The sequence below is a fragment of the Rosa chinensis genome, chromosome 6 (assembly GCF_002994745.2).
Source record: "Rosa chinensis cultivar Old Blush chromosome 6, RchiOBHm-V2, whole genome shotgun sequence".
Lineage (NCBI taxonomy): Eukaryota > Viridiplantae > Streptophyta > Magnoliopsida > Rosales > Rosaceae > Rosa > Rosa chinensis.
This window is the reverse complement of record NC_037093.1, coordinates 65,818,079-65,844,310: the sequence shown is the minus strand read 5'-3', so window position 1 is coordinate 65,844,310 and position 26,232 is coordinate 65,818,079. Positions and strand designations below refer to the sequence as shown.

The 26,232-nt window shown below is 39.1% G+C and overlaps 6 protein-coding genes, 1 long non-coding RNA gene and 1 pseudogene across 7 annotated transcripts; 5 read left to right on the top strand and 3 right to left on the bottom strand.

Moving 5' to 3' along the window:
- Window positions 1–561: 561 nt before the first annotated feature.
- On the bottom strand, window positions 562–2,746 carry LOC112173994 (patatin-like protein 2). The gene is made up of 7 exons (XM_024311679.2): window positions 2,558–2,746; window positions 2,273–2,454; window positions 1,955–2,144; window positions 1,651–1,812; window positions 1,265–1,567; window positions 997–1,169; window positions 562–881 (listed from the first exon to the last, which is right to left on the bottom strand). The coding sequence occupies exons 1-7, from the start codon at window positions 2,690–2,692 to the stop codon at window positions 803–805; spliced, it is 1,224 nt and encodes a 407-aa protein (XP_024167447.1). The 5' UTR covers window positions 2,693–2,746; the 3' UTR covers window positions 562–802.
- A 1,872-nt stretch (window positions 2,747–4,618) lies between these two features.
- Window positions 4,619–5,713, top strand: LOC112172971 (annotated as a pseudogene).
- A 5,166-nt stretch (window positions 5,714–10,879) lies between these two features.
- On the top strand, window positions 10,880–12,366 carry LOC112174233 (DPH4 homolog). Its single transcript, XM_024311972.2, has 2 exons — window positions 10,880–11,020; window positions 11,660–12,366. The coding sequence occupies exon 2, from the start codon at window positions 11,697–11,699 to the stop codon at window positions 12,222–12,224; it is 528 nt and encodes a 175-aa protein (XP_024167740.1). The 5' UTR covers window positions 10,880–11,020; window positions 11,660–11,696; the 3' UTR covers window positions 12,225–12,366.
- A 580-nt stretch (window positions 12,367–12,946) lies between these two features.
- Window positions 12,947–13,985, top strand: LOC121050266. Its single transcript, XR_005802512.1, has 2 exons — window positions 12,947–13,118; window positions 13,220–13,985. It is a non-coding gene; the product is annotated as an uncharacterized LOC121050266 (long non-coding RNA).
- Window positions 13,986–14,878: 893 nt separating this feature from the next.
- On the top strand, window positions 14,879–16,036 carry LOC112174183. Its single transcript, XM_024311915.2, has 2 exons — window positions 14,879–15,227; window positions 15,327–16,036. The coding sequence occupies exons 1-2, from the start codon at window positions 15,051–15,053 to the stop codon at window positions 15,819–15,821; spliced, it is 672 nt and encodes a 223-aa protein (XP_024167683.1). The 5' UTR covers window positions 14,879–15,050; the 3' UTR covers window positions 15,822–16,036.
- A 242-nt stretch (window positions 16,037–16,278) lies between these two features.
- On the bottom strand, window positions 16,279–17,844 carry LOC112174182 (succinate dehydrogenase subunit 5, mitochondrial). The gene is made up of 4 exons (XM_024311914.2): window positions 17,590–17,844; window positions 17,074–17,387; window positions 16,794–16,979; window positions 16,279–16,530 (listed from the first exon to the last, which is right to left on the bottom strand). The coding sequence occupies exons 1-4, from the start codon at window positions 17,759–17,761 to the stop codon at window positions 16,474–16,476; spliced, it is 729 nt and encodes a 242-aa protein (XP_024167682.1). The 5' UTR covers window positions 17,762–17,844; the 3' UTR covers window positions 16,279–16,473.
- A 2,330-nt stretch (window positions 17,845–20,174) lies between these two features.
- LOC112174180 (probable carboxylesterase 2) lies at window positions 20,175–21,494 on the top strand. The gene has a single exon (XM_024311912.2). It carries the CDS (start codon window positions 20,317–20,319, stop codon window positions 21,259–21,261), a length of 945 nt encoding a protein of 314 aa, XP_024167680.1. The 5' UTR covers window positions 20,175–20,316; the 3' UTR covers window positions 21,262–21,494.
- Window positions 21,495–21,620: 126 nt separating this feature from the next.
- On the bottom strand, window positions 21,621–24,703 carry LOC112174181 (26S proteasome non-ATPase regulatory subunit 14 homolog). The gene is made up of 6 exons (XM_024311913.2): window positions 24,501–24,703; window positions 24,082–24,259; window positions 23,535–23,616; window positions 22,943–23,119; window positions 22,696–22,863; window positions 21,621–22,028 (listed from the first exon to the last, which is right to left on the bottom strand). The coding sequence occupies exons 1-6, from the start codon at window positions 24,640–24,642 to the stop codon at window positions 21,837–21,839; spliced, it is 939 nt and encodes a 312-aa protein (XP_024167681.1). The 5' UTR covers window positions 24,643–24,703; the 3' UTR covers window positions 21,621–21,836.
- Window positions 24,704–26,232: the final 1,529 nt, after the last annotated feature.

The window sequence follows — 26,232 nt, the reverse complement described above, 5'->3', positions numbered from 1 at the left end:
TGTCATAGATCTGGAGGTTCATTCAGTGGGTTGGCTGGAAGGCTTAGTTAATTTAAGAGTTCCTCGGTATTTCTTTTCTTTTTTTCTTTTAAGTTTGATTTGTAAATTGTCTTTCATGATTATATGGGTTTCACAACTAAAATCAATTATCGATGGATGAAGTTGATCTAAATTCTTGTAAACTTATAGATAAGGTCCCTATATTGTCATGTGGGAGTCATACTCTCAAAACCACCCCCCGACAAATTTCATATATCGGGCGACGTGAAGCTAGTGAGACCACAAGGCATATGTGGGAAAGAATCTGGAATAACCCGCTCTAGTAGTAATCTAGGCTTACCAACCACAACCAATTGATAATGGAGGAAGTTAACTCGAATTCATATAAACCCATAGGCAATGTCTCAACCTTCCCCGGTAGGATTCATACTCTCAACATAATTCATCTACTTCATGTTTATGAATTCTATAACGAGTTCATCTTACTTTCTTATATATGAATCATCTCAATTATTGTGTTTATTGATCGCTCAAATGCCGGAGAAAAGCTAACAGGTTTTATTGACGGATACAAACCAGAATTAATAGAAAGCTTGATCTGTTACATTGATGATATCCAGCCACCTGGGTTTTATTCGATCATAAATAACATTATAAAAAGAATCAAGTATGGTGGTTGATGATCATGTGCCCCCATACGATGAGATTACAACATGCAAATTGTTTTATTACTTCAAACAATGTGTGCTAAAATAAAGAACCATATGCCAAGACTTTCTCGTAGAACTTTGTAACATACATATCAGTGAGACTTTGCAATATGTCCATGGGGAGTCCTTGCAAGGCGAAGCCACTTCTCTTCGGACAGCAATTTTGCAAACCTACATATTAATATCAGTTACAAATTTCTCTTAGCTAGGTTACATATTTTACCATTCTATATATTGAAACCTGTTGAGCAAGTAGGGTTTTCAAACATTTTATGTACGTAGTTACCTTATAAGAGCCTCTTTATTAGTCTCATGATTACAAGCTTCGAATTTGCCTGTCTCTAAATTAACCCTGGAAACTGGTTGGTTCAATAGTCCATCACCAACTCTGAGAAGATGGTCCAGATTCTTCTGTGTTGCTATATCTACGGAAGATACTTCGCCGCTTAGCGTGTCATCCTGCGTTTGTTCAATTCCATCCAATTTAGTACGTGTATGTGTATCTCAATTATACATGAACTCAACTCAAATTTATGCTATATAGAAGCATATACCTGAATTCGAAGATAGTTTTTCTCCGAGTGAAGGGCTTTGAAAACCACAGAAAGATGCAAATCGACCATATCGGCACTTGCTTGACTGAAAGCATTGATTAATGGGGTGGAACCACCGCTCGTTAACCAATTCAACACACCCCACTTGGAGGCAACATGAGCATTGTATTTCAGTTCAGCTTTCGATGAGCCAGTTCCTAAGGATATCACCAGAAATCTTCCATAGTCCATTGGTTTTATAGGAAAGAAGTCTGAACTCCCCTTAATTAATTCCTTTGTCACTTCACCAATTGCAATCAAAGTCTGAGAGGGCAAAAATAAAATTATTGGTTTATTTTTCTTAATGGTTGATATTGGCTATGTGATAATATGAGTATTGAATATACCGGATTATTTGCTGCCAATCCACCATCTATCAGGTGAAATTCTCTAACTTTTCCTTCGAGGCCGTTGGTTTTAAAATAATGAGCTGGGAGGTAAGTTGGCGCCGCTGAGGTTGCAATACATATGTCCGAAAGTAGGGCATCAAAGGAAGGCTTATTTTTCACCTGTCCATCAAATAAATTTAAGCACATGCACGTCACAATTCACTTGAATATATCATTGCAGTTAATTTTCTTGTTAACTAGTTTCGACATGGTAAGTAAATACCTGTAAGATGTAAAAATGAAATAGAACTGTAGATCAAACCTTGAAGCTGGAAAATATAGCTGGCTGGAGATTCTTTATGTCAAATGCTGGAATGACAACATTAGTCAATGTTTGATTCAGTTTTTTGTCACCAAGCTTTTCCCTAACCAAGCCATGTAGATACTTCCCATCGTATTTCGGTCCTGCTAGAGCTCTGATGATCTTTCTAGCACGAGGAAACAGCCAACCACTGTAGACGACAATGGTTAAAATGTTATAGAGCTTAGAAGAAATTAGTCATCCAAATTAATATTTAATCGAGTGTGCGTAGCAATGAAATAATAGTTCAGAATTGAACTAAGATTAACATTAACGTACGTCTTCTGGGGGAAGATTTTGGGGGAGTGGGTCAAGTAGAAGTCCTTGATATCTTTGGCAGCAAATAGTGGACGGTCATTCTCATTTGGGGCTGTGAGCATGGCAGTTACGAGACCACCTGTGCTTGTCCCTGAAATCACATCGAAATAGTCGGCGAGTCTTGCATCTTCACCGTCCAGCTTCTGCAACATCGTTGAAACATTAATAAACTGATTAATTAAACGAGTAGGAGCATACAATTTATAATTTTTGTATGTATCTTCACCATTTTGACATATGTTCTACCTGAAGTTCAGACTCAAGGAAAGCAAGGATGGTTCCTGGGATAAGCCCTCTTATTCCACCGCCGTCGATGCTCAGAACAGTGATTAGGTTTCCAAAGGTTGGGGGCTGTAAAGCGATACTACCAGTTCTTTCCATAGCTACGATCAGTTTGAACTTTGAGCTAGCTCGCAAATAGCTAGAACAAGTTTTTTTTAACTTGGTGAATGAGTTTCCATCTGAAAGAAGTAGAGGGGTATTTATACTTAAAGCTCCTAGCAGCTAGCTAGATAGCCCGTATGGACAGATCGACTACTCATCATTTTCCTGGAAAAGTAGACGTACACCATACCAATCAATGGCCGGATCCTCATGCGTGCATGACCATATTTAAAAATTGGAATTGATGCAAGGTTAATTTGAAATGGTCAATCAATTAAACGTTTTAATTGAGCATGGCATGGCCTTGTATATAAGTAAACATTACCATCACTTAACAGACATCAGCACTATAAGTCTATAAAATAGTAGCTGAAGTTAATCCTCCAGTTCATCCATGAGCTATTCCTTAACCAATTAAGTTTAATTAATTATGTGTCCTGCAGTGACTTGGAGATATAGAAGCAAAATGTGTAAACCATGAATAAAAATCAATTTGAACATGTGATAGAAACATAATCAAAATATTAAGGATAATGATTAATATGGAAGGCTGCCAAAATCATCATCTATTACTTTTGTTTTTGGGCTTCATGTGCGGAATATTTTGTATCTGCGTCAGTGTGTAGATTAGTCACGTACAATTAATTAGAATTACCAGTTCGGAGTCCCGTACGTAAGACCCCTGATCATTGGAATTAAATTAAATCATGTTCGTCATGCCGGCCGTCGACTTATTGCTCAAATGATTTCCACGCATTGATTTCGGCGATTATGAGCATCTATTTAGAGAACCATTCAAGACAAAATAAATAAAATTAGAACTCCCCAAAAGTTAGGTTTTGTCCTCTATTACTCAAAACCTACGGATTAAAATCTAATCATCAGTTAGTTTCCGAGAAAAACAAATAAATAAATCATAGCATCATTAATTTCAGTAATTTGTTGCAGTAGTCATTTTCTTTGTTCTACAATGACACCATGCACTTAGAGATATAAAGGGAAAAATAGAACATTGGAAAACAGCCAGATTTGTATTATGTAGGGGACCTTTCTTTCCTCGAAGATAAACAAAGATATTCGATTTGCACCTCTGTTAATTGGTTAGCTATCGTGAACGTTAAAGGCCCAGAAAACAAAGTTTATGACGAATGAGATGAGGATTTCTGCTTGTTTTGTTTTTGATTAACATGCATTTTATTATAATGATTAAGCCGGACAGAACAAATAAGGGCCGAATTAATTTGATGTTTAAAGTGGTGTAAACACAAAATTAGTCCTAAAAGTACATCCCTGCCAATTATGTGGGCAGCCCAGGTTTACATATTGGGTGCTCATAATTTTTAAGCTGAATCATCGAATGTTATACAAATTGGCTAGGATTAAAAAAGAGTTGAAGGACCAACACTTCTAAAGACGTTATATCCAGCTAGAAGCTATAATACAGGGTTGAAAATAAGTGGTGAAAACGTTTTCACTTTTCAGCCATTATATCTGTTAATGTGTGATCATTACCCACTTTCTAGTGAGTGCAATTCTATTTCATCTGCAGCATCCTAGAATTTGGCTCCCGTGGAATTGGCTTTATTTATTTACTAGCTGGATTTGATCCTATTCTCAGTTCAATACGTTCCACAATTTGTCTCAATCGAGTACTCCCAATTTAATTTTGAGAAAAATTAAGTCACCGTCCCCAAACTATGCTGCCAAGGCCAATTTGATACCCAAACTCTCAAAAGTATCAATGTGATACCCAAAGACATATTTTGACATCAACGTGATACTTCCGTCCAAAATTTGTGACGGCGCCGTTTCTTTGCTGACGTGGCAAGCACGTGGAGACAAAAAACAAAGATAAAGACCAATTTACCCTTTTCTTTGGTTAATTATTTTTTTTCTTTTTCTTTTTCCTTCTTCTTCTCTGATGATCTGGGGACTTTCTCATAAAACTTGACATCATCATCATCAGGAGAGTCGAACGAGACAGGTCTGACGACGGTGGGCGTGGGCTCGGATCTGGTCAGCGACCGGCGAAGCGACTAGGGAGTCGAATGAAGTGTTGAGCCCAATGGGCTCGGAGTTTTGTGGTGGTTCAGAGTCGGAGTTGGGGTGGGGGTGGTTGTTATCGAAATTGGGGCAGGGGTTGTCGGAATTGGGGCGGTGGTTGTCGGCGTCGGAGAGGTCGATGAATTCCCAGAGAGAGTCTTGATCGGAGTCTTCGAATTGCAAGAATTGGAGGACGACCCTCGCAACAGGAACCGCCTCCGTCATCTCCGATCACCGCTATGTTAATTTCTAATTTGTTAATTTCTTGAATTGATTCTCCTTAAAATGTCATCGGTTCAGCGCCAATCGAGCTCCGGCTCCGACGGATCTGTGGTGGATGACAAGAAGAGGAAGAAGATGCAGTCTAATCGCGAATCGGCCTAGCGATCGCGGATGAAGATGCAGAAGCGTGTGGAGGAGCTGACGGCGGAGATCAGCCGGCTCCAGATCGAACAGCCAAATCCGGCAGAGCATCGACTCCAAGGACAAAGCCTACAGCGAGGTGGAGGCCTGGAACAATGTCATGAGGGCTCAGGAGAAGGAGCTGACTGATCGACTTCGCTACTTGGAGTCGATTGAACAGACTTTTGTGGAGTTCAGCGGCGTCTTCGATAAGGACATTAACGACATGGCTGAGATGCATGACTCTCTGCTCAATCCGTGGCAGCTTCCTTACTCGACTCAGTCGATCACCGCTTCTTCTGCTAATATGTTTCTCGATTGGCCATGATCTGCATTAGTCCTTTGCTTTTCGATTGTTATTGCTTATTGTTATATCAATAGTTTCTGTTTTCGGGTTTGTGTTAGTCTCTGGTTTCGATGTCTATAGTGGTAGCTTGTTTCATGTAATTAGTATCAGCGTTGTCTGTGTAATCCAAATGTGTGTTCAATAAAAAATATAAAAAAAAGGTAGTGTTGGGAAGAAGAAGAAGAATCGGAGTTGGGAGAGAGAGCTCTGTTCATGGTTCCTTTTTTTTTTTTTTTTTTAATTAGTTAGTTGTAAAAGACTATTTTGCCCTTGATAAAAAAAAATTTGTCTCCACGTGCTTGCCACGTCAGCAAAGAAACGGCGCCGTCAGAAATTTTGGACGGAAGTATCACGTTGGTGTCAAAATATGTCTTTGGGTATCACATTGATACTTTTGAGAGTTCGGGTATCAAATTGGCCTTGGCAACATAATTTGGGGACGGTAGCTGAATGTTTCTCTTTAATTTTTTGGACATGCAGGACCAGGATGCTCATCTTTTGGATATGGAGCCATGGAAGAATTGGGACCTTTTAGTCATTAATGATGGAAAGACACTGTTTCCTAATGACTACGGATGGAACAACGGTAGATAATACTTGATTAACATGAATATAATACAGTACTTTGGACTAATAATGCTGCAAGGAATATTGTTGTTTTTATGTGTGGATAGGGTGACAAATATTACTGTTTTTGGAGTCTCCGGCAGGAGTGGGGTTCTCATACTCAAACACAAAGTCGGACTACGAAAATGTGGCCGGTTGACAAGAGAATCAAGTAGAGAACAGCCCTAGACTCGTACACTTTTCTTGTGAACTGGCTAGAGAGATTTCCCCAATACAAAACCAGGGATTTCTTCATTGCAGGAGAAAGCTATGCTGGTCACTATGTACCTCAACTTGCTTACACCATAGTGACAAAGAACAAATTCACAAACCCAAAAAAAATCAATCTCAAAGGCATTGCGGCGAGCTTATAAATGATGGACTAGAACCACTCCATACCCTATGTATGCACGTATATATGCTACTTATTTTGGAAGCAATGTGCAGATCGGAAATGCTTGGATCGATGATAATCATGGTGAAATGGGTATTTATGAATATTTGTGGAAACATGCTTTGAACTCTGATGAAACCTATGAAGGCATTTACAAATATTGTGACTTTGTATCTGATATTTTCTCGAGCAAGTGCACAAAATATCAAATTCAAGCAAGTGATGAGCCTGGAGACGTTGATATTTACAACATCTACGCTCCACTTTGCAAAATATCATCCTCATCAAATACCACATACATCTCAATTGGTTCTATGGTAAGTCTCTCTAAAACATGGATAATTCTGATAAACAAACCAGTTGATAAAGTAATCTGGAGTTCACATCCAAAACCAATTGGCAATGGATGAAACCCATAGGCAATGACCCATTTTTCCCATGTGGGATGTATATATTCTCAACACGCTTCCGCACGTGTAGCAAATTTTCAAGCCATACATGTGGACAACTTTGGGTGACGTGGAGTCCGTGTGGCCGTTAGGCATGCCCATGTGGATAACCTGGCTCTGATACCATGATAAAGTAATCTGGGGTTCACATCCAAAACCAATTAGCAATAGATGGAGTGGCCCAAACTCTTATAAACCCATAAGCAAGGTCTCATTTTTCTCATGTGGGATATATATATTCTCAACACCAGTAACTATATATGTGTATAAATGATTGAATGTCATCATGAACGCAGGTTAATGGATTTGATCCATGCTCAGACTATTATGTCGATGCCTCCCTAAATCTTAAGGAGGTCCAAGGTTCATGTAAAACCTACACATTGGTCGGCTTGCAGATAATTAATACAAAATTAAATAGACATTTTAATCAATTTCTTTTCCTCATTTCTTATATTATTCACTTTACTTCTCTTTTTCTTTTTCTAATATATAGTGCTATTGGATGGACAGACAGCCCACAAAGTGACAAAGTGTCTCCTAGAAAGTGGGATAACTGCGTGGATATATAGGTGAGATGTACTACCCTCGAATAGATTGAGATTTTATGATGCAGCAGTATTTTCCTTCAGACGTTAAATAAAAGTGCATTCATAAATGGCTTAGTCTTTTTATGTTAAATTTCACCCTGCAGCGGAGACACTGATGGAAGAGTACCAGTGATACCATCTAGATATACTCATTACACAACGTAAGCTTACCCATTGAGGCTGCATGGAGGCCGTGGTGCTCAGATAAAGAGGTAAGCGTATATGTACATCGATACTTAGTTGTTGACTAAGGCATCAAAACAAAAACTGGGAGTTTCTGGGTTTTCCTAATTAATGATGATGATGATGATGATGTAAGATGGGGTTGGATGCAGGTGGAAGATATGTTACTCAGTTATTGGTTACAAAGGGGGTTGACATTTGCTACTGTAAGAGGAGCTGACCTGGTCATATGGTTCCTAGCTATCAACCAAAGTGAGCACTCACCTTGATTTCATCTTTCCTTTTGGGAAAGCTTCCTCCTTCTTCATACTTATTAACTAATCCAATCACATTCATATTTTAAAATCGAATAAGAATCACTTTCATCAGTCAAAAGAAGCGTTCTTTGATTCAGAGTTCCATAGCATGTCATTGAGACATGTACTACTGTATCAAGTAATAATTAACATGCATTCAGCAACTATAGCTATTGTAAATTTCAAAATTCTAGTCATAATCATATTAATGAAGAACTACATTACGTACCGTATGCATGATCGATCATCTACACTTTGGCAGCAGAGGGCTAGGATGGTAGTGTCTGCTCTTTATTCTTTTATGACATGTACAATACCTCGTTTTCAGTATCAGCATAAGAGCAGCTAGTAAGAGTGTCTATCCCTTCCCCTAGCCTCCTCGATCGTACTTCTTGTACTTTGTTTATCCCTGCACCTCCTTAATTAACCTTATTCCGATCTCCATCTCCGAATACCTACTGCATGTATTTTAAAGACTTAATGAACAATAACCAAATTAGGTCAAGACATCAAACTAGGGCTACGAACCTGATCAAATTAGAAAACTAGGAACCATTACTAAACCTAATTAAACTAGAAAAGAAAAAAAAAAAGTCTTTCTAAATGTACCCAGCAAATATCTAAATACACCCAGCATTTATAACATTATCCTGGACTTTCCAATTATACCCTACTCACCCAGCATTGATGTGGCTTTCTGCTTCCACTCCTACCCTATTTGCAATCTTCAACATTAGCGATAGTAGATTGATATTGAAATATGAAATCTGAGGGATATGAGGAGCAAACCCATGTTAGGTAGCAATGCTGCACCAGAACCAATCAACTTTCTTGTCTTATGCATGCAAATGATGCAATCATATCTTGCAGGTCTGTGATTCATGTTTTCAGTTCATTTAATAGTTCCAATCATACATTTTAGTTAGTGGGCAAACTCCAAATGAAACCTAATTGGATAATATTTTCAACTAGTTCAGAAGAAAGGATAAGCTAGAATGTACATATATGGAGGCTAAGATTCAAACAATAGCATAGTTAATCAATGAATCCACTATTTGAGAAGCGGCCGAAGCAATTTGGGATCAGAAGGGAGTTACCTCCCAAGAGAGATTTGACCCGATTTATTAAATTGTAAGGCTATTTAGATTCAGAGGAAGAAAATGATCATCCAACTTTGAATCAGTTAACCAAGACCCTTGACAAAGCCCTTGCTACAAGCTTGTTCCAGATGCTAATGAAGTACAGGCCTGAGAACAAAGCAGCAAAGAGCGTCTTTTGAAAAGTCCCCTATTTTTCCTCCATACGGGACTTTCGTACAATAAGTTCGATGGCGAAATCTGATGCGGAGTTAGAGAGGTGCGTTGAAATATAGGGGTAGACTTGAAGAAGTATGGATAAAAAGTGAATGCTGGGTGTGTTTAGATTTTTGCTGAGTCTATTTAAAAAGACAAAAAAAAAATGACTTATACCATTCAACCCAAATTTGCCCTAAACCACCCAAAAAGGCCCAAGCCCATATCTGAAAAAACAAATCAGAGCCCAAGCCCAATGAGAGGTTACCCTAGTAGCCAAACTAAAATCACAGCACTTGTCCTTGCCTCTGCTGACGCACCAGTAGGCCTGGCATTTAAACCCGTAACCAGCAAACCCGCACGCTAAAAACCAGCACAAACCCGGCCGTTTATTAATCCAGGCTAAGAAAAGTCTGCACGTAAAAAACCCGCAAATTAACTGGCCCTGTGTGCTAAACCCGTTGAAACCCGTTAATTCAAAACCCTTCCCAAAAATCCATTTAGACTCTTTTTGTCTTTCGGCAACCACAAAATACGCAAGCACAACAGCCTCCACAAACAACCCTTTTCTTTTCCGTCACCCAAAACCTGATTCTCTCTCTCTCTCTCTCTCTCTCTCTCTCTCTCTCTCTCTGTTTTGCTTTCTCTCTCCAAAGCTATTCACTTTCTTACAGTTTTGGGATTTTGCTGTGCTCCCAATTTCTCAAGGTATTGGAACTTTGATTGCTTTTGAGATGTGGGTTTAGTCTTAGAGATATAGGAATTTTATGGGTTTTGATATTACAGAGGAATGTTTGGTTTTGGTGACTGATTCTTTAAACTTGGTGATGGATCTGTAAACAGTTTGTTGTACTCACAGATCTGTAAACAATTGTTTTTAGCGTATTAATATTACTGTTTTTCTTTGTTCAGAACAATTGTTTGGGATTTCTTAAAATCGTCCTTGGAGGACTGCTTAGTCTGCTTTATATACAGCACCTTATGACTATGGCTTCAGATCTAATACTACTTTGACTATGACAAATAGTTATTGCAGAGCCAATAGTTACCTTTTGAATGTTGGAATCTCCCTTTTCTATTTGAATGATAATTAATTGTATATTCTTGTTTCGTTCTTATAGGCAACTTGATTGCTTCTCAATGTCAAAAAAGCTACTTGCAGTGCCTTGTGATATAGTAATGTTGTTGTCGAAAAAATTATATAAGTAAGTCTTAACTCGTTCTAGTTGTTTTGATAAAAAGTGAAAAAAAAAAAAAAAATCTGTTTATGGGTTTTAACGGGTTCCAACTGATAACCCGCAAAACCCATTGGGTTTAGCCCGTGAAACCTGTTAAGCTAACGAGTTCTTACCGGATCGGCCCATTAAGAACCCGCACAGTATCCACACTATACCGACACGTTGCTAGGCCTACGCGCCAGCACAACACCTTCCCTCTAGTTTGCCTACGACGGGGGGTTCGAATTTCTCAAAACCCTGACGCCCACATCAGTCAAAAGGGCATGACCCGACCCGACCCGACCCGACCGTTTTTTTTACTCCAAACCTAATAAAATCCAGCCCAAAAATTCCGCTCTCATATTTGTTAACTTTATTCCGAGTCTCCCCCGTCCGCCGAAAGCACAGAGAGAATTTGGTATTCCACGATTCCGGCCCGTCTATTTCACCGGTGGCAATGTCTCCAGATCGGAAAATCGAGCACGTCGCCGTGAGATGAACCTGAAGGTTTAGTTTGCTTCTCTTTCATCCTTTCTGTTTTACTTGAATTTCTGCATAACTCGTTTGTAATTTGGTTGAATCTGGTTCTGAAGTTCGGTGCTTTTTTTAATCCACTGTTCTGTTTACTAATTCTGGAATTATGTTCTTATTAATATGAATTCGTCTGTCCTATAGCTTTGCTTTAACCACTGATTCAGGTGAAAACCTCCGAATGTGTGTTCACAAATGAGTAAGATTTGTTGTTCCACAAATTTTACTGAAATTCAAAAAGAAACCAAAATGAATCAAGCTCAAACCTTTTATATATTTTGCCGTAAATGCGTCCTATCTGCGGTTTAACATGGAGTGTGTTGAAATGGGGCTAGGTTTGTGTGGACCAAATGTATAACTGGAAATTTCGAATTTTCGTGCTGGATGTCGATATCCTTGTTATTAGTAGCAGTCTTGTTAGCTTAGCAACTCTTTTTAATGCTTGATCTAGGTTTTTTTGGCAGTTGTTTCATTGTTAGGATAGGTATAGTTGTGTGGTGTGGCAATTTGAATCCAAGCTTTGAGATGAATGTGCCGGCCATCATTTTATACAGTTACGGTGGTGATTTAGATTTCTATAAAGAAGTTACTCAGAAAATTTCATTTCATATGCAGTGGAAAGTTAATCTGATAGCAAGTAGAGCTCCCCACCATGGTGCTTGGCAATCAGTCCATTCGTGAAACTCACTATGACATACTATCTGCGAAGGAAGATGCTAGCTACGAAGATATCCGAACAAGCTACAGATCTGCCATACTTAATAGTCATCCTGATAAATTACAAGCTACATCTGAGTCGGGAGATAGATTCTTGAAGGTGCAAAAGGCTTGGGAAATCCTCAGTGATTCGAGGTCTCGTGCACTATATGACAACATGCTAATAGCTTCTAGGCATGACACTTTTGTAGCCGATGATATCAGCTTAGAAGACGTGATGGCTGAAGATGCAGGAGACGTCATTCAGCTATTTTACCAGTGTCGATGTGGTGATTATTACTTTGTTGATTCTCTGGAGTTGGAGAAAATGGGGTATGCTTTGTTAAGAGATGGTAGCAAGCTATCTTTTGAGGCACAAAATGCTTTGCCAGCATCACTAGTCCTTCCTTGTGGGTCTTGTTCTTTGAAAGTTCGTATATTGATCAATCCAGACGATTTTGTTTCTATTGATCATCATCACTGAATGTGGTGATGAAATATCTAGTTTGAAAGACTTTAAATACAAAAGCCAGCACAAAATTTCGAATGGTTATATTGTCAATGGCATGTGGATGTGACTATACGCAAATAAGCAATAGCTATTGAGTTTTGATTAATTGAACTGAGAGCTTGGAGTTGAGAAAGAGTATCTGAAGGTACCCTAAGGCCTCGTTTGTTTCGCGGATTTGAGGACTTGGGAAAGTAAAGTTATTCATTTCCTTTGTTTAGTAACCACAAAGTCCGGAAATGTTTTCTTGACATAGGGGAAAGTTAGGGGTAAACTCATTCCACTCAAACTTCATGGGATTGAGTTTCTCATTCTATTTCCCAGCATTAATTGCAATAATTTTAGACAATAGTATCCTAGCATTAATTGCTTGAGTATCCTTGGTAGTGTTGAAAATTCATTCCAGGTTGTTTTTATTTTAAAATAGAAGGGTATTATTGAAACATTGATATATTTTTACTTTCCTTTCCTGCACCAACCAAACATCGGAAGGGAAATCAAATGATGTTTCCTGAATGTTTTCCCTACTTTAGTAAACACAGGAAAGGAAATCTGACAGGAACTTTAGTTTTCCTTCCCCACGGGAAAGACAAGGGAATCGATTTTCCTTCCGTGAACCAAACAAGGCCTAAGAGTCTAAGATAACTTTTTCCCACAAACAAGTTGTCGGCACAAGTCATTTATCAATTTAATTAATAAAACCCATGCCGAAGTAATTGAGGTCAGAAAATTTTGTTATCTTATACTTCAATAATAAGCATGATCTTTGCATCTTTGCGTCTCAAATCTCCAAATTGGGTCTAACAATTCTCCATCCGATCAAGTTTTCACTAATTCAAGAAATTTGAACGCCTACTTCCCTCTTACCGGGTAAGAGTTCTTCATAGGGTTATCAAATTCGTGTAAGGTAGAAAGATTCAATTTTTTTTTATTAAAGATTGTGTTTTTGAGCAATCCTGAATTGGAAACAGGTTCTGATCCCAACTCCCGGAAATGGGTTCTTCCCAGAAAAGCTCCCAATGGAGGAGCGTCTTCGATGGCGTGAAACTCAAGACCATCCCATCAGTGCCAGAAGCTCTAATGGCCGAGATCAACACTGCAATTTGCAATCTTGAATACGCACGCGCCTCTGTTCTTCTCGAATCTACGTCCCCTTCTTCTTCCTCTTCTTCAATCTCCAAGAATGAGAGCTCTGCTCAACCTCAGTTTGATGCCCGGAAAGCGGATCAGGCTTACAAGGCAGGCTGTGCTGCCTTGGCTGCTGGGAAGCTCGATGAGGCTCTTCTGTCATTGAATGTTTCGCTTTCGAAATGCCCACCTGATCAGACCTCTGCCGTTGCGAAGCTTCATTCGCTTATCTCTCTCACATCTCAGCAGCTGTACAAACCCACCAACTGAATTTATTGGTGCAGCTTTTCAGCTGTTGTATCAGTGCTCCAGAGAACTGTTGGATCAGCTTATTGTATACTGTGTAGAGTTTTAACACTAGTTTGAAGTCATAATGTTATAATGGCAATGCACCTTTTGGTGACAAAAGTTGGTGTGTGGTTTTGGACTTTTGGAAATAGGAATGTGGAGCTATTAAATGAATCTAAGTAGATAGGAAGGTGATGGCTTTCATGTGGTTGTGAGCATTACAGCTCAATGTAGGTGGTTGATCACTCTCTAAGATCAAAGACGTGTTTGATTTTTTTTTATATTTGAGATGATATGGTTTCTGTTATGATGTGTCATTAAGAAATAAATTTGCATTACTGTTGTTAGATTGAAAATGGAGGAAAGCAGAGGCTTAATCATGTGGATACATAATACAGATCATGATATTGATATGAAGCTGCCATGTTACCTGACAACAGTTCTGTTTAGTGTCATTTCTGCATTAATAGGGCTTTTAAAGAGTTCAACGGCTGATTAACCAGTAGTATAGGCCTGATGTTTCTTTAGTTACTAGAATTTAATGCCCAGGAAATCATTGGTGTTAGATTAATTTACTCATGACGGTTCTCTGTGGTAATTTCCTTCGATATCCTGAGGTTAGAATGTTAGATGAGTCTGGAAATGTAATACTTCGGCTCTGTAGTCTTTTCTAGCCTCAAAAGGGATTCTTGTTTATTTCAAAAAAAAAAAAAAAAGGATTCTTGTTTGAGATGTTTTACTGCCTGCAAATCTCATGTTATTTGTGTGAGAAAACAATGCCGATCCTTGATAATCGGATTAAACACCAAGAAGTTTTTCTGTTCTTCATGAAAATGAAACAGTTTAGGCACGGAAGCTAAATTTCTTTTGTTAATTACGTCGTTTTCCAGCAAGATAGCTTTAAAAGGGACAAGGGAATCACTGATGGCAAATTTGACAAAGAGCAATTTGGGGTTTGGTAATGCGTCCTAGTTCCCCATGACTTCAGGCTAAAGTGAAAAGATGCAAGCCACAGAAGAAGCACTAAATACAGGAAAATCAAGAAACCGATGAATTAATTTGTTTTTGTCTTTAATGGATCTTATGAGGATAGGGGCGTTTTGAACCTGAAAAGGAAGTTTACACTATCGATGGTGGTGATTTGTTAAAACGTCTACTACTTTTTTAGCTTAGTCTTTACCTCAAAGGATAGAAAAAATGCAATATATTCCCCTTCGAATAAGCTCCAACGCCACTATCAGGCAAGCAAAGGTCAAGTTGTACATCAAGACGAGTAAGAATAGAGCATTAAACATCACTAGTTTTGCTGAAATCTTTGCGCTTTGCAACTCAAAAAAGCACCATTAACTCCTATCTGAAAAGGAAAAAGCGCCATTAACTCCAACCATGAGCATCTTTTATCATGAGGAGGAAGAGGTACCAAACCCTTCAAAAAGGTGCAAATTTCTTGCTACATGTCTGATGGATGCGTTTTCCAACTGCAATATGTCCCGACGGCTTCAAACTGCGAGCCCAGAAGCAGAGGGTCACCCAGCAAGTGATGACTTTGATGATGAACAGGAAGTAGTCACTCAAACCTGAATGAAGAATTGAAGATTATATTTACATGGAAGTTTTTAGTTTTTATTCTCTTGCCTAACCCATAGATATTTTTTGTGTCAGCTAATTGTATCTACAATTCGGAGCCGTGCAATGGAAAAGCTGAAGCGCAAGCCGAGCGGTTTGAGTTTGACAGATAGCTTCTCCTGGGTCTACTCTACGAAAACTGGAGAATTATTCATAACTCAGAATGGAGTGCAAAAAAAAGAGGAGTGTGAAGATGAAGAAGCTGATGAGACTGAAGAGTTTTTAACAGTGGCAAGTTGCTTCTCTTGCTGCTCATCAAGTGCTGCTGCAAGTAAGGATGTGTTTCTCTCTGTCAAGACAAGCCTTTCAAGATGTTCGAGCCTTGATGGTTTTGAGTTCAACTTCAACGATTTTCAGAAGAGGCAGTCCATAATTCAACAGCTGTGCCATTGTGAGGGTTGGCCGTTTGGTCTCTGCCGAAAGGCTGTGTTGCTTCCACCTCTGCCCAAGTCTCCATCTGAGTCGTGGACATGGCGCAAAGGGATTGCAACAAAATCGAAGAGCTTACCCTCCAAATCACACACAAGCTGAAACACCAAATCTAGTGCCTACTTAGAAACGCATGCGTATGCTGAATAAGAATGCAATTACAATTACAATTACAATTACAATAAAGTTTCCCTGTAATACCATATGATCCATTTCATTGTGATCACTGGAAATTCTACTAGTTAATGTAGTACTGACACTGTAGTACTCTTTGATAAGATATTTATCAAATATGGAATTCTACAAGCAGATAATAGCATTGGTTGCAATGTGTACTAATCATCTAGCTGAAACTGTCAGATAAAACAAGATCTAAAGAATGGATTCGCTTGTTACGTTTCACAATAACTGTCGCATTGCAGATGAGATGAACTACACGAGGGGTTTTCTTCATTCTGTTTTTTCAAATATATATAATCAATAATGTGCATTTGTTGACCTGGTGCTCCATCATTTGGTAAGCAAAACTCAACAGAAGCAAAAGAAACTGATCAAAAACATATCAGAAAAGCAATAGCATGATTGCATTATTCCATTCATAGATCAACAACACAAACATGCTCTTATTAATTGCCATCAAAACCTAAACATCAAGGTTTTCTACGAGAGTTCGATTGGCCTGATTTCAATTACAAACATGATTGGGAAACACGGGAAATCTTCCAGTTACAGTAAATAATCTGAAACTCTGTGGCTAAGCTCTTTGCTCAACATATGACCCTGACAGTCCAGAAGTTCCAAGAACACTGACCTGCAATCAATACACAAAATCATATTAATTAGTAAACAAATATATATGCTCTGATTCACAGGCCACATGTGAATGTGCAAAATAGCAGTCCCTAAAATGCAGGACTAAACAAACTACTACATGCCTTTCTTCAAAATTAGGATACAAAATCATGAGGTAGTAGAAAACAGATTTGCATTCGATCACACACTGCATGTGAATGTGCTAAATAACAGTGCCTATATTGCCGGTAAAGTAAGCATTTCCAAGATTTATATCAGTACCTTTCCCCACTCAGAACCAATGCCACTACACCTCATCTTCAAGTATATCAGCCTGGTTCCCAGCTCAGTCTCCACCTTCTTCCTCAAATAGGTCTCGTCAGGCCCAAATGAATCCAAATAGGCAGCGTAGCGACTGTAAATCGTCTTCAGAGCATTCACATACTCATCTGACAACGGCTTCACATCCTACACAAACATTTCAAAACAAACACATCAAAACAATTTCACACACCCAAGAAAAACAAAACAGCAAATCCCCTAACCAACCCTGCTTCAATACCTCTCCACTCAGACCGACACTGTCATCCATATCCATCTTCAACTGCATAACCATCCCTCCAAACTCCTCCACAGCTTCGGCCGCACGCAACACATTCATGAGATGCTCTTTGCCAGTCTGATCATCAGTGTTCTTAGACAATGCTGCCTTAACTTCACGGACCACAAGCTTAGGGAGCTCATCCCAACTTGCAGCCATCAAGTCCTTAAAAGCATTAAGCAGCACAGGGTCTTTAATCTCAGGAAAATGACCCACATCGTTGCTGGAAAACCGCCTACTCCCCAAACTCGTTGAAAGAGGAGACCTATGTTCATCTGTACATAATATTAATCAAGAACCAAACTTTAACATGAAATAACGCCCTAATCTTCTGCATCCCTCACACAAATTCAGATACATATTGAAACCCAATTGGGTTTTTTTTTACTTTTACATCATATCTTATATGCGATCAATAAAAATTGGGTCTTGATTTGTAATAAAGAAAATTGAGGTGGAACGGATAAGGGGAAGTACCGGAAGACTGGTTCTTGGAGTTTGGGGAAGCGAAACTGAAGAGGGTTCGAGCAGCGCCGGCGGAGTGGTGGTGATGTTGGTGACGTGGCAGCTGCTGGGTGGCGGCGGCTGTTCGGTAAGATCTGGAAGAGAGTGAACGGCAGAGCGATCTGAGAGCTATCATCTTCTCCATTATTTGATTGACGGTTTTGCCACCAAAAACAATCGACGGGGAAAAGCGGAGAGAGGAGGCAGCACTGGAATGTGAAGGTGACACTCTTTGACAATGGCAGTTCAGGTGAAATAGAGTATGGGCTTTTGGATTGGGTTGGGCTACTGAAGGTTTGGATAAATTTGGGCTCACTGTAAGCCCAACTGAGTGTTTCTTCGAAAGAGTTTAAGATTGAATGCGGAGTTCTTAGTATGATAGTATCACCCGGTCCTTTCCTAATGCCGGTAAGATTTGAACCCGTGGCTTCTATAGTCTTAGTTAAGTCAATTATCCAAACATGTCACGGCTCACGAGTCACGGCAGAGTGAAACTACAAAAAGTTACATCATATTGAAAAATATGAACTTAGTCAAAATTAAAGGACAAGCAGCGGCAAAATGAAACAATGAAAAACTCATCTCAAATTGTGAACTAAATCAAAATCGTAGGACACAGGATTCATCGGCCATAATTCTGCATTTCACACAACTCTTTTTTTCTTTTAATAATCAAAGACTTCAAGCAGTTATAGTAGTCACTAATCAATTATTGGACTAGTATCACCGCCTATACAAGGCACGTGTTCCACATTGTTGAACATTGTTTAATGACGCTCAATCACTTTCCTCATAGTCACAAACCAACATGTCACAGCTCACAGACAGCGGCAAAGTAAAATAATGAAAAAGTATTAGGGCTGGGTTCGGTACAATACCAGACCTTCAAGCCCAAAACCACATACCGTACCGGAGCTTATTGGTACACAAAATGAGCTACCATTACCGACCACAAAAGTCATTATACCAACTTCTCGGTATATTGAGAGTATCGGTTGGTTAGGCCTCCAAACGAGTTTAAGACTGGGCCAGCTTTCAGCTACGGCCCAAATGAAAATTTTAAAGCCCAAACCTATCAGCAACTGAAAAACTCATATAATCATATGAATTTAAAGGCCCATACCATAAGCAAATGAAAAACAAGCAAATCATCATCACTTGATATCATCACTTATAGTTCACACAAATGATACAATAACTAAGTGGACAATAGTTGAAAACAAAGTACTTAAAGACTCAAATTTCATCTCATCGTCATTCATATTTGCTTGTTGTGCTGCCTGACTCACTCAAAGACTTGAAGTTTCTACAAATCCATTTTAGTTGAAAAGAATAAGAATGCTGGTAGTGCTCCTATGTTGCTCCAGTTCTAAGCCGGCCTTGATTGTAAGATTTATTGAATTGTTGAGATTGGAACACCTGAAAATTATAATGAGATGACTTAAAATGATAACAAATTGGAACAAAAATTGGGTCACCATAAAAATTGGGTAGATCGAACCTCAACTCAACAATCCAAAGCTTCTAATCCAAAACAATTGAAGTTCGTACTCACCAGCAGTACTGCAGCAATTGTTCGACTGATGTGAATCGAATCTATTTGAAGTGAGATGAAATCGAATGGGTCGAAAGATTCAATTCTTCGAAGAGTTTGAGAGGCTCAGAACCTCGCATGGGTGAGAGAGAGAGAGAGAGAGAGAGAGAGAGAGGAGAGAGAGAGAGAGAGAGAGAGAGAGAGAGAGAGAGAGAGAGAGAGAGAGAGAGAGAGAGAGAGAGAGAGACTGAGGGATTAGGGATTAGGGTTTGGAAAGTTTTAATCTAACGTTGTTAGTTAATATGGAATAAAACTGAAGAAATCAACGGCTATGATTAATTATATAAGAAATATTTAAAATAATTAAATATTATATTAAATATGTGGTACGGTATGATATACCGTATTTTTTAAGATTCAATACCGCTACCGTACCAACTACACCCTATCGGTTCGGTTATAGGGTACCACAAATTCGATAACCGACAACCTTAATTCGGGACGGACCCGGTTGGCTGGTTTGGATCGGTTGAATTTGCCAGCCCTATGAAAAACTCACATCAGATCATAAACTTAGTCATAATTGTAGGATATAGTATTCACCGACCATAATAATATATCTCAAGCAAATCTTTTATTCTTTTTAATAAAGAAAGACTTTAAAGTTCAGACTTTCAAAAAAAACATTGATGGTCATTAATCACTTATTGGACTAGTATTGCCACCTCTACAAGCCACATTTTCATCTCGTTGCACATTATTTAATGAAGCTCGATCACTTAAAGTCACAAACCGGCGCTCGTTCGCTTTACTCAAAGTCACAAACCAACTAATATTCAATCAAGAATTTTGTTGGTAGGTGCTTACAAACATGTTATACTCAGTTTCAACTATTTGTTTCCCGCTTTGTTTAATCTTTAGCTTCCGGTTTATTATAAATTATTGGTACCCACCAGAAGAAGACAGCCAAAATACACCTACAACTTGGAATGGAAATAATGCAACTATGCAAGAGTCTGATCACGCAAAAACATGGCGACAAAAGCTTCTTTTCCCCCTCATCCTTTTAGCACAGGTGTACAAAACCTCTTCTCTATATAATTCAACTCATAGGTGTCTGTGTTCGTCAAAACTCATAGGTGTCTCTCTTCCTCATCTCCTTCTTGATGGGTTCCAGTGAAGTCTCTCTTGAAGTTCCTCCATACGCGCGAGTACTCAAAGATGGAACAATTGAGAGACTTGCCGGAACCCAAGTTGTTCCGGCCGGGTTAGACCCTCAAACCGGAGTTTTGTCCAAAGACATCGTGATTTTCCCACAAACCGGTGTCTCAGCTAGACTTTACCGACCAAATATCACCGCTACCGACCAAAAGCGTCCTCTGATCGTTTACTATCATGGCGGAGCTTTTTGCATAGCTTCAGCTGCCGACCCACTCTACCACAACTGCCTTAACATGCTTGTTGCTGAGGCCAGAGCCATTGCTGTTTCTGTTAATTACAGATTAGCCCCTGAGCATCCACTGCCGATTGCCTATGAGGATTCTTGGGCAGTGCTTCAATGGGTTTTTGGTGGTGAAGATCGTGACGATTGGGTTAAGGATCAGGTCGATTTTGAGCGAGTGTTCTTGGTGGGAGATAGTGCTGGGGCTAATATTGCGCACCACTTGGCCTTGCGGGTCAAGAAGTCCGACCCGGATCCGAAGCTGAAGATTGCTGGGATTGGGCTGATCCATCCTTATTTCTGGGGGAAAGATCCGATTGGCCGGGAGGTCGCGGACTCGTTCAGGAAGTCAATGGTGGACACGTGGTGGAATTTCGTCTGCCCATCCGAGAAAGGGGGCGATGACCCGCTTATCAACCCGTTTCTTGACGGAGCCCCGGGTCTGGAGGGGTTGGCTTGTGGTAAGGTGCTTGTTCTTGTTGCAGGAAATGACATATTGAGGGACAGAGGGAGGCTTTATTATGATGAAATGGTGAAGAGCAACTGGGCAGGAAGCAAAGAGTTGATTGAAACAGAAGGGGAAGACCATGTGTTCCATATCTTCAATCCCAATTGTGAAAAGGCCAAGAGCTTAATCAAGCATTTGGGTTCTTTCATAAACCAAAACTAGTGCAAATTCAATGGAAGAAGAGGTGGAAAGGAGGTTGCTTTTTGGACAAAGTGATCTTTATGAAAAAATAATGTATTGAAAGAAAATTTTCCGGGGTTGGATTCCTTGTCATTCTTGAATATGCTAATATTCCAATGTACTTGTTCATACTGTTTCTAGGTTTTTGGTGGTATTCAACTCGTAAGCTGATTGGCCTTGCATATGCAATAAACAGTTGCAATTTCAGTAGTCTACACCCAGTCCAAATTTAAGTTTTTTTCACGGATCTTATATTATCCAACTTAACTTAATGGTCAGACACAGAAATGATGCCAGTATATTCAAATCTAGATCTATATGTTATGAAAATCTGTTTCGCATTGCCATGAAAATGAGTTATTCTAGTTGATACTGAATGATGAGTGAAGCAATTCAATCAATTTCACACCGTAAATTTAAAGAAACATGATAAAACTGGTAGCTGGGAATGAAAATCAGGAAACACAAACTTTCGTGCATACACCTTAAGTTCGTCTAAAACAAGTCTTACACGTTCAGTACTGAAGACTCAGTTTTGCACACTTGCATGCTGAAGTCTAGAACACAACAGTATCGAGCATTGTTCCCAAGGTCTGCACTATGTTTGAGGACATTAAGTTGGAGACATGTTCTTCAAGGTGCTTCTTGGCATCTTGTCTTCCCACATTTGCAATTGCAAGCTTCTCTGGTGACAACTCATCCTCCTCCTGCACGGCCTTGTTGTATTTGACAGCTAGGCTCAACATCTCCTGCAAAACCCAAATGAAAGAAAGAACCATGACTTTGTAGTTTGTACACTAAATAGTCTGTACCGGATCAAAATCAGCAACAATTTTCGAACTTGCTGAAAAACAAGTCCAACTTACAGAGCAAGAGAGGTGGAATCTATAGCCAAATGGTTGGCATAACAACCTCCATTTAAAGAAAAAATAAAATAAAATATTTTTTGCCAGTTTGTTCTAGGTTTTTTTAGGTCAGGACTTGGATTTGTAACCAGAAAACCGGAGATGAACCTTTTCCGGTTATTCTTAAACTATAATCATAGTGTGTTTATGGACTGAAGGTCAGCCTACTGACATCTCCACAGTTAAAATTTGCATAATTGAACCCATATACATCCTACAACTTGAAAGCTCTTATCACAGATTTTCAGGTCTATGGTGTCCCTAAAATTGCCTTCCTTACCATCTGACAGTGCCACCTACTCCTCACCTCACAAGCAACAGTCAGTCTATTAACAATGAATAAACTCAAACTTATCAAGAAAGAATGCCTAGAATACTCAATGCCAACAGAGTAACCTCTTCCATGTTGTTAACTTAAACTACATATTGTTAGCTATAGATGCCGAATTGAATATAAAAACCCATGACGGTACAAACCACTAATTTTGCAGTAGGTCAAATCTTTACTTACCTGAACAGTTTGCTCATTTGTTTTTGAATGAGTATCAAAACGCTTGAGGGTCAGCCCATCAGTCCATTTCTTCTTATGAAGGTTAAGCAACATCTTCTCCTCGAGTTCATTCTTCCTGTAATTGATTGCTATAGAGTAATAATGCCGGTTTAACCCATGGATCAAAGCCTGAAGAGAAAATTGCATTAAAGATCAGAAAGTTGCTACTGCAAACAATGGGGTACAAACTGACTCGTTGGGAACTTACTTGAATAGATGGTTTATTAAGATGGCCAAGATTGGATGTGGTCTGCCGAGGTTCTTGACCGAGCATCATAGTCTGTGGGTTGATAAGGCGGAAGGCATCAATGACCACCTTCCCCTTCACACTCTGAATTGGATCCACCACCACAGCAACAGCACGTTGATTCAAAGCTTCAAAGCTCTAGAAAAGATTAACCGTACAAGATAACGCATTTGGGTAAGTACATAACCAATAAACAGCTAAATCTCTAGTCAAAGCTATCATCAATAAAGGAAGAATATTAAACCAATCCAAAAATGCAGGCACAGAGGAATGTTGTACACAAGCATAGCTTATTCTAATCCTTGGAAAGCCAAAGAGGAAAACTATGATAAGAAAGTAGGCTGAAGCTTATGGAGAGCAATGCCTGACACAGCACCTACAAACTCCAATTATTTTCTTCATAACAATGACATCAATACAGAAATATATATGACGTACAACATCAAGAGAAACTAATAATCAATTAAAACCGATGCATGCTTACAACCTTGTATTATATCAAGAAGAAATAAACTTGTGTGAAATGAAAGAGGTAAAGTAATAAGAGTACAACCTGCTGCGTATTAATGTCCACACCAGATAGCCAACAGCCAAATCCAGGATGCGAATGGTACCACCCTACAACCATCTCCGGTCTGCATTGCCAATAAAAAGAATACAAAAGTGAAATCTATGGGCATATCTAACAAGACTGCAGACTGCGAAGAGCAAGCCATGACAGATTTATTCAAGCAACCAGTGTAGGTGGCCATCTCTTACACAAACTTCTTTTTTTACTCATAATCTCTCATGGATAATGAATCGTTCATTGGGATTAAGATTTCCCACAGGGAAAACAAATAAAAACCAAAGCCAAATACAAGATTCTCCTTGTTCTAAATAGAGTTCCCTAATATGATTAGCTCCCTTACAGAAAAGGGTCCAACAGCTTCATACTGTTCCTCATTAACGGTTCATTATCTAGCAAGCTTCTGCCGCAATCAATTGCACATAGTATTTGCACAGGGAACACAGAAAAGTAGCAGTCACAAGTTCATTACTCAAAACCCAATTACAACAACTACCCTGCAGCTCATTAATAAAAATTAAAGAGGAGATACCTTCCAGTCTGCTTAAGCATATCGAGCATGTTAGTCTGGAACACATGATCAACTGCTTCGACACTAACACCAGTACCACTCTGCGGCATAGCAAAGACATCGACAACTCGAACAGTGTACTCATCCACAAACTCTCCCAGCATCAAGCCCATGACCTCCATAGGAACCCCCGCTCTTCCTATTAAATTATCAAATTTCAAACGACCAACAAAACTCGAATCAAAGTCTTTAAAATCCACCAAAAACCCTAATTGAGATCCGTAATGCACAATTTCGCTACTATTCATAACCACAGCAGCTTAGACAGCTTTCCCAAGCCCACACATCAATTCAAAGCTAAGAAACAACAAAACCAAACCCTAATTAGGGATTCAGATTCGAGCTAACGCGAGTCCAGAAGAAGAGGGACGAGACCGTACCGTGCTTGAGCATCTTCAACAGCGCGAGTGAGGAGATGTAGACCTGCTCGGAGGAATCGAGAGTGGGCGAATCCGGCGGTGGGTGGCCCAATGCTCCTCCGGCGCCGGCGAACATCCTCTGTAGCCTCTCCATCCCTGACATTAAGGCTCTTGTTTTCTTTTTTGGTTCTAAATAGCTCTCTGCTTTCTTTTCTAGCAAGACAGCTCTAGCTTAAAGCTTTATATCGCTGGGTAAATAAAAACTATATCTGCAGTAAAATTATTTATATCGGTGAAAAAAAGTTTCGGGTCATTTCACTAGTCCAGTCAGGATTAGGATAATGGGCAATGTTACGGGCCCTAAATCTTCTTAGGTTGCAAACCAATAAGCAGGCCGAAGGGCAAAAGTCTCTTAAAGTTTGAGCCCAAATACTGGCCTGGACATAAGAAGGCCCAAGCTTTTCTAGTAGAGACTACCTGTGTATAAATGAAGGGTGTGTTTGCGATTGGTTTTTGGAGATTCAAAAATGTTACTGTGGAATTTCAAAAGAACTTGGATGGATAAAGATGGGTTGTTCCCACTTGTTTTGTTTATTTTCTGTTTGTAAGTGTGTTTGTGTTTGTATAGTTTTGTTTATCTAATAAAAATTATCCTTCCACTGCCAAAAAAAAAAAAAAAAAGGGACCTAATGTTTATCAAATTAATCGGCCATATGAGTTCAAGACGAAAGGCTTCGAATATGTCAATCATTTCAACTATTTATTATATAGTTTTCAATATTGTTTCTACTAATTTTGTGTCTGAATGCAGCTTAACACCAAAAGAATGAGAAGATAGAACTAAAAACTTTTCTTTGTTAACTAGTTTGAAGAAAAACCGGCCCATGCTTCTCAAATTACTGTTGAAAATATAAATTCTACATGGGAAAATAAAGACATTGCGTGTAGGTTATTAGACCATCTCCAACGGAGTGGTTATTTTCCACGTGGAGCCCCAACAGCTATAAATGACAAATAAAAAACAAGTCCAACCCATATGTCATTTGCCACGTGGATGACAGTTTTGTTTCAATCTGTCAAATTTGATAGTGGCTGAGTCTTCTGTCTTTTAATTTTTTATTATTTCTCTCTCTTCTTGCTCTTTCATTCTCGTCTCTCTCTTTCCTACCCAAACCAAAGCAAAAGTCTGTAGATCTTCAATTTTGACATAAAAGAAGCAATACTACCTGAAATTTTAAGAGTATATCAGTAGAAATCTGATTCCAATAAGGTTATTACTCGAATCAAAATTTTGATTGGTGTACCAAAAGCATCAGATTGTTTAGAGATGTGAAGATCAAGAAGGGGAAAAGCAGGTTGGGTTCAGAGGAAGAAGATGATTGTTGGGTCAAAAGGTCTCTGCAAGAGAGATGGATCAAGAATACCTACGCCCAAATAGTACGTCTATGGCTGGCGATGATTGATCAGTAATTGAAAAAAAAATGAATATGATGGAGAGATTAGAGAAACAACCCAAACAAGAAACTGAAGAAAGGAATATAGAGAAGGAAAAAGGGAACAGTCCAAACAGATGAGATGAGATCCAAAAAGATGGTCGATGGTCCTCCACCGTCTTTGATGTCTTTGATAAGAATCTTCTCAACTTTGGTCTGCCTTATTTACAAGATTAACTGATATTCAGAAAGATAGAGAGGAAAAGAGTGAAGGAGAATGAAGATTCGTTGAGGAAAAAAGAGAGAAGAAAGGATAAACA

Bases quoted from the DNA above. Each gene is read 5' to 3' on its own strand.
- LOC112174233 (XM_024311972.2), top strand. From the start codon at position 11,697: ATGGTGCTTGGCAATCAGTCCATTCGTGAAACTCACTATGACATACTA.
- LOC112174183 (XM_024311915.2), top strand. From the start codon at position 15,051: ATGAGCATCTTTTATCATGAGGAGGAAGAGGTACCAAACCCTTCAAAA. The intron at 15,228-15,326 runs GTAGTCACTCAA...TTTTTGTGTCAG, and splicing joins ACTTTGATGATGAACAGGAA to CTAATTGTATCTACAATTCG.
- LOC112174181 (XM_024311913.2), bottom strand. From the start codon at position 24,642: ATGTCAGGGATGGAGAGGCTACAGAGGATGTTCGCCGGCGCCGGAGGA. The intron at 22,864-22,942 runs GTAAGTTCCCAA...TTTTCTCTTCAG, and splicing joins TTAATAAACCATCTATTCAA to GCTTTGATCCATGGGTTAAA. The intron at 22,029-22,695 runs GTAAGTAAAGAT...TGGGTTTTGCAG, and splicing joins CAAATGAGCAAACTGTTCAG to GAGATGTTGAGCCTAGCTGT.
- LOC112174182 (XM_024311914.2), bottom strand. From the start codon at position 17,761: ATGGAGAAGATGATAGCTCTCAGATCGCTCTGCCGTTCACTCTCTTCC. The intron at 17,388-17,589 runs GTACTTCCCCTT...TATTATGTACAG, and splicing joins CTCCAAGAACCAGTCTTCCG to ATGAACATAGGTCTCCTCTT. The intron at 16,980-17,073 runs GTATTGAAGCAG...ATGTTTGTGTAG, and splicing joins GTGTCGGTCTGAGTGGAGAG to GATGTGAAGCCGTTGTCAGA.
- LOC112173994 (XM_024311679.2), bottom strand. From the start codon at position 2,692: ATGGAAAGAACTGGTAGTATCGCTTTACAGCCCCCAACCTTTGGAAAC. The intron at 1,813-1,954 runs GTTTGATCTACA...TTTGATGGACAG, and splicing joins CTATATTTTCCAGCTTCAAG to GTGAAAAATAAGCCTTCCTT. The intron at 1,170-1,264 runs GTATATGCTTCT...GAACAAACGCAG, and splicing joins AAAACTATCTTCGAATTCAG to GATGACACGCTAAGCGGCGA.
- LOC112174180 (XM_024311912.2), top strand. From the start codon at position 20,317: ATGGGTTCCAGTGAAGTCTCTCTTGAAGTTCCTCCATACGCGCGAGTA.